This window comes from Ciconia boyciana, chromosome 1, assembly GCF_034638445.1.
Source record: "Ciconia boyciana chromosome 1, ASM3463844v1, whole genome shotgun sequence".
NCBI classification, from domain to species: Eukaryota; Metazoa; Chordata; class Aves; order Ciconiiformes; family Ciconiidae; genus Ciconia; species Ciconia boyciana.
Window position 1 is genome coordinate 57,300,215 of NC_132934.1, and position 15,842 is coordinate 57,316,056.

The 15,842-nt window shown below is 45.6% G+C and overlaps 1 protein-coding gene across 11 annotated transcripts in view; it reads right to left on the bottom strand.

Moving 5' to 3' along the window:
* Positions 1-1,498, bottom strand: part of TNRC6B (trinucleotide repeat containing adaptor 6B) — a 150,590-nt gene extending 149,092 nt beyond the window's left edge. For 8 of the 11 annotated variants that reach the window (XM_072868611.1, XM_072868687.1, XM_072868669.1 and 5 more), the window contains exon 1: positions 1,377-1,498. In XM_072868611.1, the coding sequence (XP_072724712.1) occupies positions 1,377-1,464 (88 nt within the window). In that variant the 5' untranslated portion in view covers positions 1,465-1,498. Of the gene's footprint in view, positions 1-430; positions 578-1,376 lie in introns of those variants that run through there. The other 3 variants (XM_072868660.1, XM_072868714.1, XM_072868650.1) reach the window with 1 other exon arrangement.
* Positions 1,499-15,842: the final 14,344 nt, after the last annotated feature.

Sequence of the window (15,842 nt, forward strand, 5' to 3'; positions counted from 1 at the left end):
GGAAAACCGGAGGGGGCGGTGGGGGGCACCCTCGGCGGCGGCGAGGCGCAGCCGCGGCGCGCGACGGCCGCACGTGAGACGGGCGGCGAGGAGGGGGCGGCGCGAGCCTGGCTCTGCCCCGGGACAGGCGCTCTCCGGGGCGGAGGTGGGGGGGAGCAGCAGCACCCCCGGCGCCGTTCGGGGCAGCGCCCCTGAGCCGCCGCTCGGGGCCCCTCCCGCCGGCCCGGCCCCCCCCTCCCCCCCCCCCGAGGCACCACAGCTCGGGGAGGGGGGAGGGGGTGCGCGCGCTGGGCGCCAAAGGCCCCATCACGGGCGGCGCGAGGGTCCTCAGGGCGGGAAGGGCCCTGAGGGAGGCCTGCGGCCCGCCCGCCCTCCGCCCGGGGGGAGGGGGGGGGAGGAGGAGGAACGGGGGGGCCTGTCCCGCACTCACCGCTGAGGCGCCGCCGCGGTGCCCTGAGCCCCCCTTCTTCTCAGTGCCGGGGGCGGCTCCGCCCGCCCGGGAAACACGAACCCAGGAAACAAACGCGAAGAAGCTGCGAACAGCGCGCCCCCCTCCAAAAAACCCCACCGAAAAAAAAAAAAAAAAAAAAAAAACCCAAACTTTCCTCGCTGCCGTCTCCCTCCCCCGAGGAGCACGAACCCAAACACACCGAGACACGCCCCCGCGCCGCCCCTCGCGCCGCCCATTGGACGGCGCCCCGCCGACCTCCACGCTGATTGGCAGCTCCGCCTGCTCGTCTTCTCCCTCCGCTCCCCTTTCCGCCCCTACACGCTGCCCATTGGGAAGAGCCTCGGGGATCTCTCCGCCCATTAGCCACGGCCCACGTCAATCATAGCAGAGCACCCGCCTCTCAGCGCTTCTAATTGGGCTGTCGCGTCACTACACCCCTCACTGATTGGCCGCACTTGCTGACTGTCATCGGTTAACACTGCCCCCTTCGCAACCCTCACTGGCTCCCACCCCTTCTTCTTTTCTGCCAGTTGGCTGCGAGATTTGCCCCTTAAATGGGGCACCCGCTCGCCCGCCCCTACTTGCCCCGCCCTTCCGCGCTACGGATTGGGTTGCGGGTTGCACCCTCGGACACCATTGGAGAAGGGATGTGCCCGTTACATCATAACAGCGCGAAGACCCGCCCACCGAGCTGCCCTCCTTGGCGGCCCCTGCGCGGCGGCGCTGGGGACCTCCTCAGCCGAGGCGGGAGGGAAGGCTACGTCAGTGCGCCTACTTCATTTGCCGGCCCCAAGGGCGGGGCGCTGTGACGGTCACACAAGATAACGCGTACGGCCGCGGCTGTCGCCGCTCAGGGGCGCCAGGCGCTCCCGCCGCGTAACGGCAACAACGCCACTCTCCCTACCGCCCCCAACGACATTTATACCTTGCTCCGCCCCTCCCTTCACGGGCACGGCCGCACTGAAATACTTATTGGGCAGGGAAGATGTCAGTCGTGCAGCTCGCAAGGCCATTGGCAGGAGGCCGACGCCTCCGCAGCCAACTGGCAACCGCCCCCGATGTCACCCGCCGGATGACACAGCAACCGTAGTGGGGGCAGGGCGTGGAGGAGGGGAGGGGAAAGACGTCCCTTTGATTGGTTGATTTCACTGTCAATCTCCGTGGAGCGTGGAGTGGGGGCGGGGAGGGAGGTGCCGGGCCGCTGAAAGGCGGGGGCGGGGCGGGGCGATGCTGCGTGCCTGCCGGGCCCCACGTGGCCCGGGCACTTGCGCACGTGACGGGGGCCCGTGGGGGGGGGGGGGGAAGAGGGGGGAGGGGTCCAGTCCAAACGGCCGATGGCGGCAGCACGGTTCGACCTCTTTCCCTGCTGTGCGTGTCGCCGTCTGTCTCCTTACCCGGAGGTGCGGGAACACAGCGCGGTGAGCTGGGGCGAGGGAGGTTTATGGTCCACCTCGCTCTGCCGGCCTTCATGTGCCCTCAGGGCTTGCCTGCAGCTGTGGAGGCTGGTCCCCGGTGGCCTGAGGGCAGCCTGGGGGTGGCCAGTGATCCGGGCTCGCCCGATTGCCCAGCCGACACGTGTTTTTACATTTCACGGGCGGAATCTGAGTGTCGTTAGGGCTGAGAGGAGCTCGGCTGTCGGCTTCCACGAAGCAGCGTTTTGCCCTTCGTGCTTTGAGAGCCAGCTAAGGTTTCCTTTGGAACAAGGCCTGAGGCTTTGTAGGCCACAGCGCTCCAGACAGCCCCGTCCAGAATATCAACAGTCCCTTCGTTGTGCAGGCTCGCTGGGCTGAAAATGACTTTTCTAATTTTCAGATGGAAGCTGTGAATAGCAATCAGGACAGCCTGTGAAAAATGGTTTTGCAGTGACTACAGTATCATTCATAAATGTAATTGTTAAAAATAAACGCTGATCTTCAGCATCAATGGAGTGGGCTGAGCCAGAAACAGGGCTGTGGGGATGGGGCAGTGGGAGACCGAGGCAGGAACTGGTCTGGGGCCATTTTCCTGGGAGTTGATGCGAAGCCCAGGGTCAGGTGCAGCACCATTAGCACAGGGCGGGCTGGATGGGTCTGCAGAGCAGACATGGGGCAGTGCTGGTGGATCTCCAAAAGGGAAGGAAGAAAGTGGTAGATGTATAAGCAGGACCCTCATGGGACAGAGAAGGGTTTAGGATTAGCAGAGCAGAAGAGCATGGCCAGAGGAGCATGTAAGTATCTGAAACTGACAGGGAGAGAAAGCAGTGAGGAGAATACATGGAATAACAGAAGCATGTGGAGGATAAATTAGGAGGAGACAGGGGGTATCCTTGCTTGTACCAAATTTCTATGCTCATTCTCATTCTCCTTATTCTCCAGTATTTTTGAAGACTGCTGTTACCTTAACGGCTGTCACTTCCTGACCTCACCCAGGGCTGCATGCCAGTGCAATGTTTTCATTTGATGTCCTCCGGAGAATCCTGTTGCAACCTGATCAACAGAATAGTGGGGCAGCTGAAAATACCATTTTGGTGTTGAACAGAGAACTGTAGAGATGTCATGTGCCTGTTATATTAGTGAACAGGTCTATGGGTGTTCAGTGAAAACACGCTTTGTCTTGGAAGAGCCGTAGAGCCCTTCACAGGTTAGTCATCACCAGGAGGGAAAGCTGCCAGCACAGCAAAACAATGTGTGCTGCTGGCACAGACAGCAGACAAGATCCATGTGAACTCAGGCTACACAATTTAGTAAACAGCACTGAATCTTTTGATGGCTTCCCCATTCAGTAATGGTAATTGATTTTTTGCATTGATTGGTGGGGGAAAGAGCCCTATTAATATGAATAAGACTTTATACTGAGTATGTACATAGTTGTTACTGTAGTGCTTTAAGGAATGCAAAAGGCACTATATAAATCAATATGAAATAGTAGTATAAATTGGGGATGTGCCTCGCCTCTGTTCCTCATTGTTTATTCACTGAGCAGGAACTGTCTATATCCAATGTATTTTTCTCGGTGTAAGCAGAAATCACTAATATACTGAGAGTGCAGCTTGCACGCACTGGGAGAGAAGGATGTGTCCAAGATGCTGACCTTGTCTTTGCCATAAGTTAAAAAAAAAAACAAACCCTGTTTAGATTCCCTTTCCCATTATTGGTGTTCTTTTGCAGGTTTTCCTTCATATGTTTTGCTCAGGGGTTTGGTGCGCTTGTAGCAGGACATGGAAAGCAAGGTGAAGCAATATGATTTATTTTGCATAAGCCTAGGAAATCAGACATTTTCATTTCAGGGGAACAAAAGATACCACGCTCCATTGTCCCTGTAGTTTCACACTACAAAACAAATTTGAACTGTACAAAGCATGCAGATTTTGTTGGTTTGTCTGAAATGATAACGGATGACTCAGAAGTTCCCACTTGGGTTCACCTGTGGATCTGGGGAGATCACAGCTCCCAGGCTAGCTTCTGGCTCTCATAAAGTCCAAATGCTTATGGACAAAATAGTTATTCCTATTTTTTTTCATACCTCCCCCATTGCCACTTCTGTCCAAAAATGGGACCAAGTTGGCTAGTGAAATTGCATTTTTTCATCCACTGGATGTCAGTGTTACGCTACCGCTGTGGTGCATTTCCAGGTGCTGGGAAAGGTTGGGCTTCTTTGGGGTGAGGTAGACAAGTGATGTGAAAGCTCAGGGGAACGGGCTCACTGCAGTATGAATCTGCTCCCTTTGGCCTCTGCAGAAGGGACCCTGCCTGCAAACGTCTTAAAGTATCAAACCTCACAGGGACTGTAGCCTGAGAGACAGACACACTTCAGTGTTGGGGTCAATTCCACAACCTTTTGATTAGTCCAACCTCACCTCCTTATGCCGTGAAAATACACGGTCTCTTCTTTTTTTAAAATTAAGTTTACTTGTGATATCAGAGAGACAAATAATACTGCACCTGACAGGGATACAGTACAGGAAAAGGCTGTGTGAAGGGCTTTCTTCAAACAAACAAGGAGTGCTGCCAGGTTGGGACAATTCTGAATGCAGGAATGAGAGGGGACAAAACACTAGAAGCAGCTTTGATATTTGGAGCTGAAAGTCAGGGGTTTTTAGATCTGACACTGGACACTTCATTATTTCCAACAGTGCCGTAACATCTTTTTTATAGGCTTGCTAGGTTTTTTAAATTAATGTACCTGAATGAACTCTGGATAGTCAGTCACTAAAAGCTACTGATATTGAATAACAGTCTTTGCTAACCCTGCCTTTTTTCTGCTTCAGATGCTTTAAGCAGCAGCTATCTAGTGAGCACAGAAAGTAACTGGTTAGTTACCTGCTTTGCAATTAGGAGATAGGTTACTTTTGGGAAAGCCACAGTAAAGTGTATGCTGATGCTCTTTATGGTGCATTAGGCTTTGGTATGAAATGTGGTGTTTAACATATGATATAATGCTGTACTTTATCTGTGACTGAAATGCAGGCAGCTCTGGAAAAGAAGATGGCTGTTGTTAAAAGGTTGATTCATAAAAAAGTAATAAAAGAATTGATGTTCTCTTGTTATATATAAAGACAGGCTGATTAGGTTATTCTCTTGCTTATTTCTTTCCCCTGGAAGCTGTTTTTTATCTATCCCTTTCCTAGAAGACTTCAGTGAAGTTTCAGCAGGCACATGACATCAAAGTACCAAAAGAATAAAACATGAATATTTGGAAACATTTTGGTACTGTTTAAAATACCAATTATCCTTATTTAAAAGTATTTATTCTAGTAATTACTTTCAGAAAAGATATCTGCTAAGGATTTGGCATTTCCTGTTCCTTCAACTGAGTGGTGAGAAGATTTCTCAACCATTCTCCTGCATCCTTCACACAGCTTTTCAGGGAACAAGCAAGAGAGAGAGGAAGTAATATTTTGTATGCCTGGGAGCTGTAAAAATGGGGATAGGAAAAAGGAATTTGTATTTAAAATAGAGAAGAGCAGATTTCAACCCAATTATTTTTTCCTTTCTAGGTCACCTATAACAGCAGAGAACAAACACAAAAGAGCAATTTAAGGAAAAAAGTAGTAATGAATACTAGAATTAAATGAAATAGCAGGAGGAAATGAGGGAGATAATGTCAAATGTAATTTTCAAATTTCTACGTTGGTCAGGTGATTAGTGCTAACATTCCTGCTTTACAAAAAAAATGTGAAAAAATATCCTTAATGACTGTAAGCGTTCAGGATCTGAGCTTTAAGTCCCAGTCAGACGTCTTCACATCTATAACTGTTCTTAATATAATAGGCTTATTTTGACATTACCTATTTTTATGTGTCGTACCCAGGAAAGACATGCAGTTGCAATAGAAACAAGAGCAGTTTATGCATGTCTTGGGCAAAGGTCTTAGCAGAAGTTTCAATCTGTTGTGCTGTTGTGCTCACATAATACTGTTGGAAGGAAAAGGGGAAAAGAGAAGGTTGTCAGCCCACAGCTGAAGGGGAAAAATTACCAATATGATGGCAGTGTTCTTAAATGGAGAACAACTTATAATAGTATTTTGTTTTGTTTTTTTTTCCTGGAGGCAAAATTAAAACAATGCTTCATTAACATTATTTGAAGCTATTTTAAATATTGCCATTTTCAGCAAAACAATGTTAACATGTGGGGTTTTTTAATGGAAAAAAAAGGCAATTAGGAAAATGTTTTGTATAATATTGTATTCTTTTACCCAAACAGTCTTTTTTTTGTCCATTTTTTCGCTATGTTGGCAAAGGAAGATGCCTGCTTTGTGCTTTCAGTGCTGAAAGTGAACCAGTGTGCATATATGAATCATTGGCTAGGAATGGAGCAGTTATACTGAGGCTAGAGGTCATGCAGCTCTTCAGACAAGATTCTATTTACCTTTTAACCTTCCTATTCCACCAACTTGGTTAGAGCTATGATACTCAACACCAGTAGCAGCCTGTGCAAAACTGTTTTCAGTCACCTTTAGCTGAACCTAAATGAAAACTAAAGTATAGGTCTGTGAAAGCAATTATAGTATTTTATTGTCACAGGTCCACCTTCATCATCAGGGCAGCATTAGAATTTTACAGCTAGACATATGGTAACTCCTACAGGCGCTTTCTCCGTCCATTTTCCAAAGTTCAGATCTACACTGGAGTTTTTATTTCTCCCAAGTTAGCCAGTTTCATGTGTAGTACTCATTTATGTACCAATTTATGTCACCCAGCCCCATCGCAACAGAAGAATCAGGTTTGGAAGAAAGAGGAGGGCTGGGCACATTCCTGCCAGCTCCTTCCCTCTGCCATAGGAGCTATGGATATGTATATGCCTGTGCGCTTACAAGAGGGGAATAAGGAACTTACATCTGATAATATCACACATGTATGATCAATACTGATGCTGGGGAAGCTCCCACCTGTCCTTCTATCCCTAACTCTTATTAGGACTGCAAGAGCATATGATTTTTTTTTAAATTATTATTATTTTCTGGGAGTTGTAGCTGTATAGTAATTTAAGATGGCAGCTTTCCAAGGCTTTGCTGTGGTTCTAATTAATTATGCTGTTTAATTTTTTATTTTAACTCAAGCTTTTTCCTCATATTCAAAAGGGCTCCCATTGTCCTTTATTATTAATGAGATCAAAGCAAGCAGAACAGCTGCCATTTCTCCTTAGTCTGTAGAAGTGAGACTGTCCGTGGTAAAAAAGTGCAGCGCTGTCCACACTTGTCAGCAGGACTGAAAGCAATACCACTGGCAAAGCGGCTGCCCTTCTTTGGTCTAGTGAGCTGGACACAGACAGTGAGCAGGAATAATGCTCTGCGAGAAAAACATATGAGGAAACAAGGAGTGGGGCCTGGAGAACAGGGGATATAGACTGAAGAGTTACTGGAGGATGGGGCAGTGGAGTGTGCAGAATGCAGGGCAGAAAATCGGGGGGGGAAATCAGTGTCCTTTTCTAGTGTGTGGAAAATTGTGCCTCTTTCAGGCAGCTCAGGTGAAAAAGAAAAAAACACAAAAGTTGCTGTCAGTTTTGATTGATTAGGGATTTAAAGCTACAATTCGATTGTTTAAACTCTCCCATACTTTGGATGGTGGCTATATTATTCCCCCTTCACAGGTTTCCTTTTCTTCCCAAGATTTCCAAAACTGGTGTTTGATGGGGAAGCACAACAGTTACATAGTTCCATTTTTGTAAAACAAAACAAAACAAAACAACACCCCCACAAAAAAAAACAACACCAAAACCCCCTATCCCCAAGTGTTTAACTGACTGCTAACTGACACTTGCAAAGGGGCCAGAGTCAATCATAGCAGGACCTGAGGACAGAAAGTGAGAACAATTCAGGAAAGGAGCATCGTAAGTAAGAAAAATGGAGGAGAAAACCATCTGAAAGACAGCATAAAAGTGGGATTGGTAAAAAAATACAGTTACTGAAAATCTCAGTGCAAGGCAGAATGAGGATGATGGTGGGAAAAATGTGGGGAAGATGTTATGTGCCAAGGAGTGGGAAGCTATATGGGAGGTTTCTTGGATCTAGGGCCAGCGTTGCACGCAGAAGGGCGTATTTTGTCCCTCACACAGAGCTCTCATCAGCTGCAGTCTTCTCCTTGCCCTTGCATCATCCCTGATCAGCTGCAGGGAGTCCCTGGCAAAGACCCTGCAGAGATAGCTGTGCGGAGGGGCAGAAGGGAGGTCGACAGCGACAATGGGCTGAGTAGCACGAAGAAGAGCTGCAAAGGAAAATGGCCCAGGGTCACCCCACGTGAGGTGGGGTGAACCCTGACGAAGGCGGCAGCAGCCATTCCCATGATTTTGCCTCCGGCAGCTGTGGAAACAAAGAACAGCAAAGCTGGGTGGGACGACCTCTTTTTTCTTTACTACTCAAACCTGACTACTTGCAAACCCCATGACTCACTTGCTGTCCCAGCTCTGCTTCTGCAACAGTTGGCACCAAAGTCAACCCAGGTCTGTGAGTATAGCTTTCCATGTCACCTCCTCGATGAAAACCTGCCAGCAGCTTCCCTGTGGCTGCCATGGGATCGGCTGCTGGATGTTCAGGGTGGGGATGTGTGGGCAAAGCCCTTAGGCCGACTCCTGGGAGCAATTATAAGCCCTCTTGGTACTGAGAGATGATCTCTTAGGAGACACTGATAAACTGCGTGCAGGCACTAATGGAGGAAGACTCATTTGCTCAGGGGCTACAGCAGTATTTGGCCCACTGTGCCATTTTCTTTTTGCATGAGGAAGGAAAGGTAATCAAGATTCCAGTGGATTTCATCATGCGCAAACAGCCCTTCTCAAAACACCAGGTTCTCTCTCCCTCACTTGGGAAAAAAGCAAAAACTCCAGGGCTTTTCTCCTAATCCTGCCCTAAAGCGACTCCTAGATTGCTAGAGGAAAGTCAACAGTTTGTTGGGGTTTGCCGCCTTTTTTTTCTGAAAGAGAGCAAAATGTTCTTTTATGACTGCTGTTCTGGATTCAAGGACCTCGCTAAAAAGAAACTGTGTTCCCTCTCAAGAGCCCTTAGCAGCTCAGTTCTAGGCTGTTTGCTTCCAGTGCTTGTACCACACTTGATTTCTGCTGCTGGATTGCTTATTGTCATTTAGGATCTTACAGAGCCTAAACCAGCTCTGGTATCTATTGTAACCTATGGTCCTGCTTCCACAGGGTAGTGCTAGTGCACAGAGAGCAAGGCAAATACACATTTAAGCTACTCTTCCAAGACATTCCAGACCAGGGCTCTGTTCAAGAAGACAGGCTGTGTTTATCAAGGGAGCCCAACTCCTCCAGAAGACCTTCTGTTGCAGCAATTGCTTTTGCAGCAATATTCAATGCAAAGACCCTACAGCGCTTCCAAGGGTGTCCTCATGTTAACAATGCTGCTGCGCATGGGTGAATTCCCAATTACTTATACCAAGCACTACTTACGTGGAAGATTTTGAAACAAGATGGAGCCTGCCTGGAACAACACCCTCCTTTTGGCTGCAGGGTACAGCATCTGTAGCTGGCGCCTATGCTTGTCTGTCTCTCTCTTTGTTCTTGTGAGTCTGTCTCCTTGGATGCAAAGAGGAAGCTGTTGGTCATACTGTGCTGTCAGTAACTCCAGCATAAATCCAGTGTAACCTCACTGGGTGCAGGGAAATGAATCTGGCTTTGCAGAAGTGTAACTTTAGTTCTGTAGCTGAATTAACATCTTTAAAAGTGGTTAGGAAATTTGTGAGAAACCAGTAGAGACCGCTCCAACTTTTCCTTCCAGAAAACTTTTGATTTATTGAAACACTGCAGTCATAAATACAGAACAAAGGAAGTGAATATATTACAGTGTCCTTATTGTGAAAGGGCAATGGCAGATGCTTTGATAAACCAGGAGACAGGTCATTATTTCAGTGCAATGCCTGTCAGAACGTCTACCTACTGTACCTCTCCAAAAAGTTATTTTTTAACTTCCTTCCTATGAGATTTATTAGACTGTGAAGGAGAATCTCAAACAAGTAGTAGAATAATTTACCAAGTCCTAGAAAAGGTAGATTGGTGAATCGCCTTACATTGTACTGGGGCAATGGACCAGACGACCTGGTGGCCTTTTCCATTTCTAATGTCTATGATTATCGCAGTTATAGCTCAGAACACTAAACAGAGACATTTTCTTCCTTTCAGTGGCAGCAAAATGTCACTAATGGCCATGCTAAATCAGAGCAATTGATCCTTCTGCAGATGTGTTGTGCACTTAGCAAGATGGCTATAAATGATCCCACTTTGTTTAGATTTGCTATTTTCTGTTTCTGTAGTACAAGTGCTCAGCACAAGGGAACTGCCAGCCAAGGGAAAGAATTTCTGGTAGGAGATTAAGGATAACTAAGGAAATGGTTGCATGACCTATAAAGAGAGGATCATAAATATTGCAACAATAAAACCAATAGCTCTTTCAAAGTTTAAATAGCTTTTCTTTTCAAACACTTGAGGTAAATGCCCTTTTCCCAAGGTTGTCTAGCATCTACACCTTGAGATTTCGCAGAGTTTCACCAAATATACTGTAATTTCTCAGGGAGCTAGCTTTTTCTTTTAATTATCTTTCTTTGTGGAAGTGTCCCCTCCACAGAAGTTAGACCCCAGCTACCTGGAAGTTCCTTATTGTTTCCTCTAGTACTGAAGTTTCACAAAAGCCAGAGCATAATAATAATAAAATAGCCCCTGCATTTCTTAAGCACAACTTTCTCCAAAAAATGCAAGAAGGGGCAAGTATAATTCTGCCCTTTATAACCAAGCAGCAGCACTTACACCTTTTCTTGTGTCCTAGGGGGAACCTCAGACACAAGGGTCTGCCTACATGAACACTCAGGTGTAACATTTATATTCTTCAGAATCCCAAGCATGCAAAACCCCAGACCTGGGCTGCTGCAGCTCTGCAGATACAGGTAACTGACATTCCTATCTCACACACCCTGTTGGTGTGCAAGACGTAGCCTTTGTTTTTAATGCTTGATGTAGGATCCAGCTCTGGAATAAGCAGCCTGCTCTCGTGTGCTCAATTTTTTTCCCCATTCTCCATCCTACCATTAGTCTGTAGCCAGTTCAGGGGAAGCATAGACCAATGCGTTCTACCAGCCGTATCACAAGGATGCAGATCTCGCAGAAGTGTGCCTATTCCTTTGTCGCCCCATGTTCTCATGTTTATTTAGCTTGTATGTCTTAGTCCTTGGCTTGGGAGTACTGCTTTGCACACTTTTAAATAAAAGGGCACAACACCTCCCACAGTACAAAGGCTGGAGAGTCTTGATATTAGCACTCCATCCTGCAATTAGTCAGCTATTGGTCTGATCGCAGAAAGCAATATCCTTCCTGCAACAGCCACTCCAGTTTGGTAAACCAAATAGCTGAAGAAACATGGGTGTTAATTCAGCCCACAGCAGGCATGTGCGAAATCCACCCCCAAGCCCATGCAAAATGCAGTCCACAGCCCACTGGTGCAACATACTTTTCTTTCTTGCACATTGGAAATTCACTACCTAGAAGCTTTTTTGCTTTGAATAAGTTAAAAAGGCAAAGGACCCCCTGAATACAGTCAATATGCACAAATGGAAAATATCCTTAACCTGACCTCCCTGATCCTTCCCTATGCTACTCTATGTATATGCATTAAAATCAGCTCTCATTTTTATGTTCTAGGTTTCAGGCCCTCTATAATAGCTGCAATCCTCATTATTCAAATGTTGTAGTTTGCCTCTATGCTTTCTGCACAAATTCTTTTGGTTGTGTTTTCCTGGTTATGTGCAATTTCACACATCCAGTGTCTATAAAATCGGCTTTCAGCACTCCCCGTCATCTAGAAGTTGCTGCTTTCTACCTGAGACAGGCAGAAGGGCTGTTTTATGCCTACAGTTCTCCTACAACTGACATATCTAATGTTTTAGAAAAAGAAAACAAAACCTAACAAGTCAGATGAAAAGGCAGAAGTTGATACTGCAGACAGACAGGCTGGAAAGGGAGAGAGAAGCAGGATTAGAAACATCTCCAAAATTTGAGACATCGACACATTATGTTATGAATTTAGGATACACCAGCTACTCTGCCCCTAAGTTCTTGTGCAGACACTTCTCAGCTGCTGTCCCTTACTTCCCTATCTTGCTGAAAAGCACGGCAAATTTTCCCATGTTGGGAGTGAGAATGGAGTAGCTGGGGTGCTGCATGTTATGCTGCGGGTTTTTGTATCGTAACTCCCCAAGTACACGTGCCCAGACTTGCAAGAAAGATCAGAAATAGGTGTTGTGCAAAGGGTTAGGTAAACATCTGCAAGCCTTGCTACATGCATAAAGGCCTTACCATTTCATCTACATCCATAGGTTTCTCTTACAAGATGGTTCATACAGTCACTGACTGTGCTTTTCCAAAGCCTTGCTTGAGGAAATGAGGATTCCCAAATTTGCATTTCTTCAGCAGGCCAAGGTCAGGGGACATAAGGTCTAGGGACACAAAGAGGTCATTCATTTCTGGACTGCTCCCTGATTTGAAAGAGCACAGATGAAAGTGTCAAGAAAAAAGAGAAAAGTGTAATATTAAAGTAGCAGTGAAGTGAGGACTAGGACAAGTTTATCTTACTTTCTTGGAGAACCTCCCTAAAACAAGTGCAGAAAAAGAAAAGGCACAAAGCGGTGGTGGTGCTAATACTATAAAGAAAGAGGCTCAGGATCCACGGAGCCCTGACAAACCCTGTGAAATGAGCTTGTATTAGACCGGCTCCTCTTAAACAGTATCAATGCAATTGCCATGTGGACTTTAAAGACTGAAAGAAAGACGGAGATTTTGTTTACTGCAAATACTTTTTCATGTATCTTAATGCCCAAAAGTAAAATAGAGGCTGGATTTATTCTGAAACATGGTAGGAATTTTAAAACAGGCTTTTGTATACACAAACAAAGGGAGCATGGGAACCAAGAGCTTGGGAGTTACTTAAATGTCAAGGATTACATTGTACCAGGTAAAACTGAAACGTAGCAGAGGGACTCGGTTTCATAAATGAAATGTCATTGCTGATGGGTACAAATTATATAAGAAGATGGAAAGGGAAACAGAGGTGGCACTTCATCAGATGCATTTATAGCTGCAGCAAGATACAGTTCAGCAGCAAAGAGAGCAGTAGTAAAAAATAAAGAAAATAAAAACTGAAGTGGACATCTGCTACAGCCTACTCCAGCAACAAGAAAACAGGAATGAATTAGTCTCTCTCAAGGTACTCACAGCCACAGGACACTGTACTTGCGGGAAATTTAGCTGCCCACACATCTTTTAACAAGCACCGCAAAACATTGGCCAGAGGTGTTCACATGTTCCACAGAAACCTGCTCTAATCCAGACAGTACAGGTTCTTGACAAATAAACAGAAAAATCCCCAAAACCCAGGAACCGTAGCCAAGAAATTAAAAGTGACACCAATGAACAAACTATCTGAATGTAACATAGTAAAGAGTTTATTTGTTTGACTTAGAAAAGGTCTCTGACATAATTCACTGGACACATATACATTAAATATACAAATGCATACCAAAAGAAACCCAGAAGGCACACACTCAGCAAGAGGCTCATTCAGAACCACTCACCATTTCACACCAGAAAGAAAGAGCTGCGAGCAGCCCCAGCTTCGTTATTCTCTGTCCAAAACCAGGACCGCAAGCGTAGGCCCCATGGTCTGCCATACAGATCAGCAAACCTGGGCTGACAAGCCAAAGAGTAAACAAGATCCGGAAAACAGGCGTCCTCTTGGGATTGTCCAGGGTCAGGACACAGATGCCAAAGAGAGCCAATCTTGTTCTTTAAAACAGCAACAGAACAACAAATGTCTCCCATCTTTCCCGCCCCCTTGGGAGGTTAGTGACTTGGTTGCAAGAGGTGGCTTCTTGGGCAAGGACCAAATGATAGCTTATTTGAAGACTACTGTAGGTATTGCTGTACCTTCAGCCTCCACTATCAGACTTCCAACAGAATTCATAACCACTGCTCCTTTCCCCTCTGCCCCCCAGCACAATCAACCACATTTTATCTCGTGAGTGATAGAGATTAATTCTACAGGTCACAGCTCCCAGTTTCTAGCACTCATCAAGAACCACAATTAGCAAAACTAGTCAAAATAAATGCGGTCACCTCACCCGGACTCAGATCTGTTGCCATAGGAGCAGCCAAATAGTCCAAGTTCAGCTGATCTTATCTTCAGGGAAGAACAAGTTCCACCTGAGTCTGAAACATCCAGTCTGGATCAGCAAGGCTGCATGCATCCCCAAAGAGTCACGCTGAGTTTAAGGGGCAGATTCTTATCATGCAAGAAAGCAAGTTTGCTCTCTCAAATTAAGTAATTAAACAGTGTGTGATAAGCCTAAGGAATTTTACTAGACCCTGGAGTCAAGGCATGAGACTCGACTTCTGTGACAGGGGAAGGAATGTAAAAACAACAAGCGAACACTACCTCTCAGGAACTGGTGTGGCAACAAAACAGAAGACAAACAGATGAGAGACTCTCTCTGAAAAGGAGATCCTGTTAGTTGACAAGGTTAAAGAAAAGTACTCTCACATCTGTCATAGGAAAGAGAAAGTAAAGCACGTTAATAAGTAAGCACAGAAGGAAAGGAAGGGCAAGTGAAATCAGCCTCTCGGACTATTTGTGAAGTCACTCCACCCAAGATGAAGCAACAAAGACATAAAAACAAAGAGATAGAGGACTTCCTGGAAAACCTGACCATATATATCAACATGATACTAATTAGTTAATTAACCTATTGCACAATTAAAAAATAAATAAATATTTTAAAAGTCTGGGAGAACAAGGAAGCACCAGATGACAATGTTCTTATCAGAACAAAAAGTGGAACAATGTTGGCCTGATAAATTTATCTCTGATCTCTGCTAACAAAGTGAAATAAATACAAGGAGAGAAAAAAAATCTCCCAAACATCTGGAGAATAACGTAAGTATGGCAAAATCAAGCCATTTTAGACAATCTTACATACAGCAAATAGCCTTTGGCACATGAGCCGTACCCCTGAAGCCAACAGGATAACTCATGTATTAAGTTACTTTTATGTCCAAGTGATGGTGTAATTTCCAACACCTCTTTTCTCCCATTACCAGGAACAATTTTATAAAACACTGCTGATAACAGGAGCTGACAGACTCAGCTGTAAAACTACAGCTTGTTCCCAGAAGGCTATATAGAGTAGCAAGCATTTAACTCACTGAATGAGGATGAGTATGTTTAACAGAGGGCACAGTACCCTTGGTATTTTAGGGTCTCAAGACATTCTACAGGGTAAACTCAAGAGTAGAACAGACCTGCTTGCCATTCAAGTTAAATACACTTCCAGGAAAGGCAGTTAATCAATCAATCAATTGCATTTTGTCATCAACTACAGGCAGCTGTTTCAGTGTAACAACCACTACCACAACCCAGCACCTAGAAGACTCTTTGGAATAGCTCGTTCTGTGTTGGGAGTGCAGCAGTTGCCTTTGCTGTGAATTCCTTGTGCAGTGAAAAACCTGAATGGTTTCTCTAAACAAGAAGAAAGAAAACTAAACCTGTGTTTTTCTGATGTCCAAACAGTTTTTGGCAAGTAGGTATGTTAGTTTTCAGGTGTCTACTTACAATTAGGATCTATTTTTCTTAGGTATCACAAGAGGGCTTATTTATGACAGCAGAGCATGTAATTTAGATGGCAAGAAAGCAGTGTGAAACATCAATCCACACACTGAAGAAACCAAAACAACCCGCTTCTCAACTCTGTTATTGGGTAGAACTGGAAAAGGGCCAGTGAACAAGAGGACAGAGGTGTCAAACAGGTCCCATAGAATGAATAGCTATGTATACCATGAACCTGCAACTTGGAAAAAGTTATGACTGAGGACATATATGATATAGGTCTGTAAAATCACAAATAGCAAGGAGACAAGGAATAGGG